The sequence below is a fragment of the Entelurus aequoreus genome, linkage group LG02 (assembly GCF_033978785.1).
Source record: "Entelurus aequoreus isolate RoL-2023_Sb linkage group LG02, RoL_Eaeq_v1.1, whole genome shotgun sequence".
Taxonomy (NCBI): domain Eukaryota; kingdom Metazoa; phylum Chordata; class Actinopteri; order Syngnathiformes; family Syngnathidae; genus Entelurus; species Entelurus aequoreus.
The window spans coordinates 30,672,842-30,683,257 of NC_084732.1; the positions used below are offsets into that span (position 1 = coordinate 30,672,842).

General features: G+C 44.2%; 1 protein-coding gene across 1 annotated transcript; it reads right to left on the reverse strand.

The window, feature by feature from the left end:
- Positions 1-937: 937 nt before the first annotated feature.
- On the reverse strand, positions 938-1,431 carry LOC133641894 (tropomyosin alpha-1 chain-like). The gene is made up of 2 exons (XM_062036004.1): positions 1,240-1,431; positions 938-1,090 (listed from the first exon to the last, which is right to left on the reverse strand). The coding sequence occupies exons 1-2, from the start codon at positions 1,351-1,353 to the stop codon at positions 938-940; spliced, it is 267 nt and encodes an 88-aa protein (XP_061891988.1). The 5' UTR covers positions 1,354-1,431.
- Positions 1,432-10,416: the final 8,985 nt, after the last annotated feature.

The window sequence follows — 10,416 nt, forward strand, 5'->3', positions numbered from 1 at the left end:
TGTGACAATATTGATTTCGATACAGTACACAAGCAGACCAAAAATTGTTATTTTTACAGTGCCTACTGAGGTAGAATGAGAGAGAAAGCAGGCATGACTTGGTTGAGTTTATTGAGTTCACACAAGTCTTTCTATATAAATCAGCCATCTTATTTATAACTGCCCAAGATCATTTTCATTAAATATCAGCGGTTTAATGGCAGCTTAACTCATTTACGCTCATCAAAGCTCTGAGAATTATGCATCGTGGTTTCCTGGCGGTATCAGGTGTTTAATGGGTGCAATTACACCAAAACAATGTGTTTTTATTTTTTAATCGGCAAGAATGAGATTTAATTAGTTTTCGTGGAAAAGGCATAATAAAATACCAGGATTACAGTTTGTTAAAATATAGCAGTTATAATCGGAGTCAAAGGGGTCAAAAAAGGTCTTAAGAGAAAATGTGTATGCTTGATTTTTTATCCTATTCTAAAACCGTTGCAATCATAAAAACAAAACATTTGAAAGAAAAAAAAAACTCCCAAGCAAAATTTCTAACCTTCAAATTTAACGATCATATCACATGTAATGCCTGTTTCGGGCACTAGTGTTAAACAAAGGTTACATTTTTTTTTCTACCTTCAAATTTCAAATGGTTACTAAACCATTTTAGGTATTGGTTTTCAATGCTGTTGGTTATTCTGTCCCAGCTGGAGTTTAATTGCACCAACCGGGACGGCGTCCAAGCTGTCGAGGATCACGCAGGTCAAACATGCATGTAAAAACGCTTTGCTGTAACCCTACACTGCTTGTTGTCGCCACCTGTGGCATTCTCAAGGATGGCGGCAAGCTGTGACTTCTCCATATAGAGGACACAACTAAATATAACATCGGACCTGAGGTGGTGACGCCGTCATTTGGCCATTTTTTGTTACGGTTGAAATGGAAGTTATGACTTTTAGTAATAGAGAAGATGTAAACTCACATCTGTGGCTTTCTTCTCAGCCAGCTCCAGTTTCTCCTGGGCATCCTTCAGGGCTTCGGAGTACTTGTCCAATTCATCCTCAGTGGACTTTAGCTTCTTCTGCAGCGCCAGCAGGTCATCCTCAAGCTGGGACACAGTGGAGAAAGAGATTAATGTAAATATAGCTTTGTATTCAGCAATAATGAGAAATAATTTAACATAGTGACACAAAAAGTGACACATATAGTGACACATATACACAGACGTGACACAAAAGCCTCAAAGTGCATCCTGACCTGCTTGCTCCTGTCCTCAGCTGCCTTCTTGTCTGACTCGGCCTGCTCAGCTCTGTCCAAACCATTCTCCTTGTCCAGCTTGAGCATCTGCATCTTCTTCTTGATGGCATCCATGGCTACTTAAGTTTCTGTGTGCTTTTGTGTGTATGAATCAAAACTGAGCTAAAGGTGCGAGCGTCTGAACCACTGCGGACGCCAAGCTGGAGTGCGAGCTCGCTGCAAGCTGTGGTGAGTCAAATAGGTTTGTGGCGACCAGTTAATGACACCCGATACTTTTTTGGACACGACCGCAGCTGCTTTCCAAGAAAGGAAGCCCTATTTTTTGCAAAAGTCTTCACTGATTCGCTCCATTCAGACATTTGACCACTTGTGTGACCTTACATGGGGACTTTACGTCAGGAACAGAAGCCCCCCGCCCCCCACCCCCACGCGCCAACAAGCGTCCAGCGCTTTTTCTCACAATGTCTAAGTAACATGCAGGATATATATATATTTAAATTTTTTATTGTAAACAATTTTTTAAGATTATATTATTTTATACTACATATTTAGATAATATAAATAAATATATACAATATATATTTTAAAAACTAAAAGAGGATAGTACAGGCCAGAGAGTCATGTAAAATGCTCTTAACCGGCTCAGTGGCCTTGTGGTTAGAGTGTCCGCCCTGAGACTGGGAGGTTGTGAGTTCAAACCCCGGCCGAGTCACACCAAAGACTATAAAAATGGGACCCGTTGTCTCCCTGCTTGGCACTCCGCATCAAGGGTTGGAATTGGGGGTTAAATCACCAAATGATTCCCGAGCGCGGCGCACGCTGCTGCTCACCTCACCTCCCAGAGTGTGAACAAGGGGATGGGTCAAATGCAGAGGACAAATTTCACCACCCCTAGTGTGTGTGTGACAATCATTGGAACTTTAACTTTAACGATCTAATTTTGAAAAGTCAATTATGATGTCATTGCCTGCTTTGTACACATGAAAAATACATATTTCTATTTATGTAGGAGAAATATATATAAAAAAGTATATCTTTTTATATTTATTAGGTCCAAAGGCGAGTTAGTAACGCGTTTCATTTACTCCGTTACATTTACTTTGGTATAACTTTTGGGATAAGTTGTATTTGTCAGAGTAGTTTTATTGCTATATACTTTTTACTTTTACTTGAGTATTTTTGTAAGAAAAAAAGGTTATTTTTAGTCTTTGGAGTTTCATTCCCATCGCTACATTTCTTTATATTACCCATCTATCCATACATTTTTTATCGCTTGACCCTTTCGGGGTATCAGGGGGCTGAAGCCTATCCCAGCTGCACTCAGGCGAAAGACGGGGTACACCCTGGACAAGTCGCCAGCTCATCGCAATTCTTTATATCATCATTATCACAATATTTATTTACAATCTATTAATTACTGCTCGCAAAGAAATACATTTGACTTGTGAGAAAGACTGCTTCTGTCACAACATGGACTATCTTGCAGTTGGCTGCGTGAATGGTTTTCCCGGAATGCAATCGGACCAGACCAGTCATGGCTTGAAGGTATATACATGATTTAATTTTACTCAAAAAGGAACAAATAAAAGGCGCACACAAGTCAGAGACAAAAAACTTAGGACATGAAACATGAACTTAGACAGACTATGGACATGAAACCAAAAAAACACTTACTGTGACGTGAAACGATCGGCTTAAACTATGGTATCAAGGGTAACTATGGCAAGAAGTGAGCACCAACAGAGTAACGGGTAATGTCGCCAGGCCGACTACCTGGCAACTACAGGCTTAAATAATAGTGACATGATTAACACAGGTGCGGGAGTCCAAACAAATCAGGTGAGTGAGTCCAAATGAATTAGGTGAAACCAATGAGTTGTCATGGAAACCAAACAATGGAGCGTAAACAGGAACTAAAAGAGTCTTAAACCAACAGGACATAACTAAACAAAACGTGACCACAGAACATGACAGAATTCCCCCCTCAAGGACTGATCCCAGATGTCCAAAAACACCAACAAAAACAAGATCAAGAGTCATGGGAGGGCAGGAGGGGGACATGGCGGTGGGTCACCAGACCAAGTGTCCCCGAATCCACCGAGGCAGAGTCAGGTGGCGGCGACGCGTAGAACGCCGCTGCACCTGTCGAGGCGGGTGACCCGGGAACGGCCACATTGGTGGCCGACGAGGAGGTGGACGTGTCGTCGTCGTGGCAGACGTGGATGCAGCAGACGACGTCGAGGCAGGCGTGGATGCAGACGACGAGTCAGGCGTGGAAGCAGCAGCAGACGAGTCAGGCGTGGAAGCAGCAGCAGACGAGGGGCTGGTACCGGAACTTGCCTGGGAGCAGGTACTGGAACCTGTTGTGGTGCAGGCACTGGAGACCGCCGTGGTGCAGGTACTGGGACCTGTCGTGGTGCAGGTACTGGGACCTGCCGTGGAGCTTGGTGTGGTGGGGCTTGACGTGGTGCTAGCCTTGGAGCTGGTGCTAGCCTTGGCTTTAGTGCTGGTGGCCAAGCTGGGGATTGCGGTTTTGGCACGCCGAAAAACTGGTGGTGGTGGCCGGGCTGGAGGCTGCAGCTTGGCATGACGAAAAACTGGTGGTGGTGGCCGGGCTGGAGGCTGCGGCTTGGCATGACGAAAAACTGGTGGTGGTGGCCGAGCTGGAGGCTGCGGCTTGGCATGACGGAAAACTGGTGGTGGTGGCCGGGCTGGAGGTTGCTGCCTGGCTGGGCGCAGCTGAGCCACCCCACCAATACAACTCCCGGCCTTAGTCCCCCCCTCAAGGAGCAGATACCAGACGCGCTCCCCGCGGTCTGGAACCGTTTTTAGGGGTGGGTGGAGGGAGGTCAGGAGGGGGGCAGAATCCACTCCTTTGAATTGTCCAAAAAGTCTGTCCAATTTCTGTGACTGACTTGCTCTAATGTCCAAAAACATGTTCTGATAATGTTCAATCATGGGATTAGAGTGTTTTGTTGGGGGTGGCTGACAAAAAAAATGTTCAGAGGGAAAAAAAAAATCCTGGTCCGTGACGTCATTCTCCGGCGGCGACATGACGTCATCAGGGCGAAGCCGGGCTGTCTGCCGCTTGCTTCGGCCCGGAGGAGGAGGAGCTTGCGGGAACGACGCGTCTTGCTGGCTCTGAGAAGCCTTCCCTGACGTCCTTCGTCTTTGCCGGCGCTTCCAGCACTGCGATGACGCGACGTTGTCCCCGGGCCACACGGCGCTGATTGGGACCAGCTTGCCGTTTGTACCCAACGTTAAGTCTCGGCGCTCCATGGCACTTAACACCTCCTGCGTGTCCGTTGCGAGAAAACGTTCTGCTGGCGACCTTCTGTCACGACGTGGACTATCTTGCAGTTGGCTGCATGGATGGTTTTCCTGGAATGCAATCGGATCATACCAGTCATGGCTTGAAGGTATATACATGATTTAATTTTACTCAAAAAGGAACAAACAAAAGGCGCGCACAAGGCGGAGGCAAAAAACTTGGGACATGAAACATGAACTAACACTTAGACAGACTATGGACATGAAACCAAAAAAACACTTACTGTGACGTGAAACGATCGGCTTAAACTATGGTATCAAGGGTAACTATGGCAAGAAGTGAGCACAAACAGAGTAACAAGGGTAATGTCGCCAGGCCGACTACCTGGCAACTACAGGCTTAAATAATAGTGACATGATTAACACAGGTGCGGGAGTCCAAACAAATCAGGTGAGTGAGTCCAAATTAATTAGGTGAAACCAATGAGTTGTCATGGAAACCAAACAATGGAGCGTAAACAGGAACTTAAAAGAGTCTTAAACCAACAGGACATAACTAAACAAAACGTGACCACAGAACATGACAGCTTCCAGTGGTCACATGACTGTTTAACTAATTTTATCCATATTTTTTATTCATTTTCACCATTTTTTTATATTACTGTAATATTTGAATATATAATATATATTAAATATTACTTTGGAGTTGTATTTTTTAATTATCTTATTACTTTTCATTATTTCACTCATATTGTTTATTTATTTTCACCATTTATTCGTAACTGTTGATCTTATTTTAACATTTATATTTATTTTTTTAATCATGTATATTAGACCCCAGCGACCCCGAGAGGGACAAGCGGTAGAAAATAGATGGATGGATATTATAATGTATTTTAGCTGTCATTATTTCATTTTATTTTAACTTAACTTATTATTTTACACTATCCTGTTCATATTGTTTATTTATTCTCACAACTCATTTGTAATTTCATAGCGTTTGTATTTAATTATTGAATAATTTATGTTAATTATTATTATTGTTATTATTACTCTTTTAATCATTGTATTTATTTTAACAATTTCTTTGAAGCGGTTGATGTTCTATTTAATTATTCCATAATACATATTAAATATTAGTATTCCATTTTATTCAAAAAATATCTTATTATTTTCTTTACTATTTAATTAATATTTTCATTTATTTTCACAATTAATGTGTATTTTTTAAAATCTTATTTTAACATTAATATCTCATTATTTAATAATATATATCAAATGTTATTCCATATATCATTCTACATTATTTAAGACATGTGATACATCACATGTGTTTCTCATAATTTTGCTTTACTCACACAACTAAATAAAAATAAAAAAATGTGTTGATTTGATGCAAACAACACAGTGATAACAATAATCATACTGTTATTAAATACTGACTGCAGTGTCAATCAAATGTTTTATGTTGGTGTTGGCAGATTTCTTTTTTTGCTCATTCGCTTGTCAGCAAAAAAGAATAAAACACGTCTAATAGAATTTCGTGCATGTGAACTATTCACCCAAAGCAAATCTCAGTGATGAAATAAGCCACAGAGGAAGTCCTCCCCACCCTTTGGGAGATATTATATTAGTGTTTGTGTTCCAGGGTCCTTGAGGAAGCTCCTATTGGCATACTTCTACATCCTCACTACTGTCACATGAGCTTGGCAGACCCGTAGAAGAACGTCAGCCATCTTGTTAGAGAGTTATTGCTACGCAACAACACACCATGGATCCTTGTGGCTTTTCAAGAGCAGGCCCCTGTAAGTACGTCCCCTCATAGTTTCTCTCGGGGCCCCTTGGATGGTTGGGTCACTGGCACTGCTTCAGCTGTGTCTCTCTCTCTCTCTCTCACACACACACACACACACACACACACACACACACACACACACACACACACACACACACACACACACACACACACACACACACACACACACACACACACACACACACACACATCCATATTATTGTATTTGTTACCTTCTTGAGACCTCAGAAAAATGCCTACCTCTTTAGGACCACCCTTTCTAGATATATAAAGATTTGTATTTACAACTATAATAATATATACAAACTATGCAAATATAAAAAACGTAAGCTTTTAGTAAATATTTTTTAATTTTTTTAATTTTTTGTTTGTAATTGTTTTTTATGTTCATTATTTACTTCAAGTTATTACAGTATGTCACTATATACATATTTTTATTCTATGTTTTAAATTAATTTTGGCCAAAGGGGGCACATTTTAATTTCTTACATGCACTTGTTATTACATATGTTGGCCAGAGGGGGAGCACTTCAAATTTTTACACACACTTGTTATTTCATATGTTGACCAGAGGGGGACCACTTTTAAAACTGACACACAGTTTTCAGCACAGTCCCACTCAAGAGCAAACAAACATTACAGGGACACAGAACAGAACCGCTGACGGGTCAGCCAACTTCTGGCGCCCCTTAAAAAGGTGGAAAACAGGTAAACATTGGTGGGGAGGGGAAGAGTAAAACATATTCAGTCTAAGGCTGGACTCCTGGGGAAGGGATTCAGACTGAGACCAGGAAAAAAAAACCTCAATAGGACTTTCACAATGTTATGTCAGACCCACTCGACATCCGTTGCTTTCGGTCTCCCCTAGAGGGGGGGGGTTACCCACATATGCGGTCCTCTCCAAGGTTTCTCATAGTCATTCACCGACGTCCCACTGGGGTGAGTTTTTCCTTGCCCGTATGTGGGCTCTGTACCGAGGATGTCGTTGTGGCTTGTACAGCCCTTTGAGACACTTGTGATTTAGGGCTATATAAATAAACATTGATTGATTGAATAGCCATTGCACACACAAATAAGTTACAAAGACTACACAAGACTTGCAACAGAGTCAATTTGAAAAATCCCTCCCTTTTGGGACCACCCTAATTTTGATAGATTTCACCACCAGGGGTGCAAATGAGACATTCTCTATTAGATGCAATGGTTTTCTGTATTGGGACCATGATTTGGGTCTCTAACTTGTTCACCGGTCCTCATATGGACAGTACTTTTTCTGGTTGGTGTCTCAAGAAGGGTAGAAATACAAGAGCACACACACACACACACACACACACACACACACACACACACACACACACACACACACACACACACACACACACACACACACACACACACACACACACACACACACACACACACACACACGTACGCACACATGCACTTGTGCCAAGAAGTGTGTCGATGACTACTGATCTGCAAATACTAATATTTAGACCCAACATTCAGTAAACAGGTGACATTAGGATGTACAGTATACTCTGTATATCTGTACTCTAATGTTATTTAACACTTATTAAACACAGTCTGTGTGTGCGTGTGTGCGTGTGTGCATAGGTGGATTAATGACCGGGCCTACCGGGCCCAGGCCCAGGGGGCCAGAGGCCCCAAGGGGCCAGGCCAACTTGGCCCCGCGGCCGCGACCCAAACAAAACTACTTTTGCAAAAATAATAATCTTAAGCCCCAAGGGGCCAGGCCAACTTGGCCCCGCGGCCATGATCCATAGAGGGTAAGAGGCCCCAAGGGGCCAGGTCAACTTGGCCCCGCGGCCGCGACCCACAGAGGGCCAGAGGCCCCAAGGGGCCAGGCCAACATGGCCCCGCGGCCATGATCCATAGACGGTCAGAGGCCCCAAGGGGCCAGGCCAACTTGGCCCCGCGGCCACGATCCATAGAGGGTCAGAGGCCCCAGGGGGCCAGGTCAACTTGGCCCCGCGGCCACGATCCATAGACGGTCAGAGGCCCCAAGGGGCCAGGCCAACTTGGCCCCGCGGCCACGACCCACAGAAGGCCAGAGGCCCCAAAGGGCCAGGCCAACTTGGCCCCGCGGCCGCGAGCCACAGAAGGCCAGAGGCCCCAAGGGGCCAGGTCAACTTGGCCCCGCGGCCACGATCCATAGAGGGTAAGAGGCCCCAAGGGGCCAGGTCAACTTGGCCCCGCGGCCGCGACCCACAGAGGGCCTGAGGTCCTAAGGGGTCAGGCCAACTTGGCCCCGCGGCCATGATCCATAGAGGGCCAGAGGCCCCGAGGGGTCAGGCCAACTTGGCCCCGATCCATAGAGGGTCAGAGGCCCCAAGGGGCCAGGCCAACTTGGCCCCGCGGCCACGACCCACAGAGGCCCCAAGGGGCCAGGCAAAATTGGCCCCGCGGCCATGATCCACAGAAGGCCAGAGGCTCTCAATCATTATTATCAAAGCTAATTCTCAAATTGGATGGATCACACAACCTCACTCACATATTCTTTATCAATTATTAAAGGTTGTTTCTGAATTTTGATCACAGAACTTAATGCAAATATTCTTGATTGATTGACAAAGCTCATTCTCAAATTTTGATTACACAACCTTACTCTGACAAATTATCATTATCAAAAAGCTCTATCTCGAATTTGGATCACAGAATCTCACTCAAGTATTCTTAGCTGTGCCCCTCCCCCATCAAGTCTTTCATAAACCGGTCTGTTCTTTTAGAATCTCCTCATTTGGTATTTTGAACTCGTGAGAGACTGCTCAAAATTTGGTTTCCTTTCCCTCAGTTCAGACTCAGAGATAATTTGAAATCATTCAACAAGAAGTTTAACGCGCGCACACACACACACTTGAGTTGAGCATTACTTGGAAATTCTTATATTTTCCATTTTGCTGTTATTATCAGCATCTTCCCATTTTGTCCTTTTCTTTCGAGAAAGTTTACAGTCTGACATTTGTCACTGCTGTCAGTTAATAACTTTTTGGTCTTTGACCCATTTTGTCATTTTCTCGATTCGATCGTCACTGACCACTCTCTCCTGTCTGGCAGACATCGTTGCTGCCATCATAGCTAGCAAGCTGCCTGCAGCGGGTCATCCCTATGTTCCCCGTCCCTATGTTACCCGGGTCCTATGTTCCCCTCTACCGGGGAACTAAGGACCCTTTTTAAAAAAAAGGGTTCTATGTTCCCCGCTGCGGGGAACGTACAACACTTTTTCCAGAAAAGGGTTCTATGTTCCCCGCTGCTTCCAATGCGCGACTAAGTAAGACGCACGCAGACACGCATGACAGAGACGCGTTTAAGTTGTCGAAGGAAGGAAGTTCGCGTTTGAGTTGCTCTATCTGCTGCCGCACGCCCTGTGACAGGTTAGGTTTAGGGATGGTTTTGGTCAGGGCACAATTTCGCCAAAAAAGTGCTCCACAACGCCCTGTGACAGGTTAGGTTTAGGGATAGTTTTGGTCAGGGCACAATTTCGCCAAAAAAAAGTGCTCCACAACGCCCTGTGACAGGTTAGGTTTAGGGATGGTTTTGGTCAGGGCACAATTTCGCAATTTCGCCAGATACAATGCAGGGAACATAGGACCCTTTTTTAGAAAAAGGGTCCTAAGTTCCCCGGTCGCATACAAAGACCCAGGAACAACCGGGGAACATAGGACCCGGGGAACATAGGACCCGGGGAACATAGGCACGCTCCCGCCTGCAGATAGCAACATTTTGGTGTCCTTTGGGAAAATATTTAGAAAGAAGACAAAAGTACACACAGTTGTACAACTATTATCTTTATGATCTTTTTTTTGTTAGTTTCTCTGTTACTGTGTGTGGCCAATTAAGCGACTTTTGGCCATACCTGGCTGGTGACATTTAGCGACTTTCTGGTTGATGTTAAGATTAATAATAGCAACAGTTCTCTTCATCTTAATGCAATTTATTGTGTCTGTCTCTCCACATTTTGCCATTAGGTACTTTGAGCTCTTGTTGGTCAGTCACTCTAAGGTACATTGTTGCTGCCATCATAGCTAGCAAGCTGCCTGCAGATAGCGACATTTTGGTGTCCTTTGAGA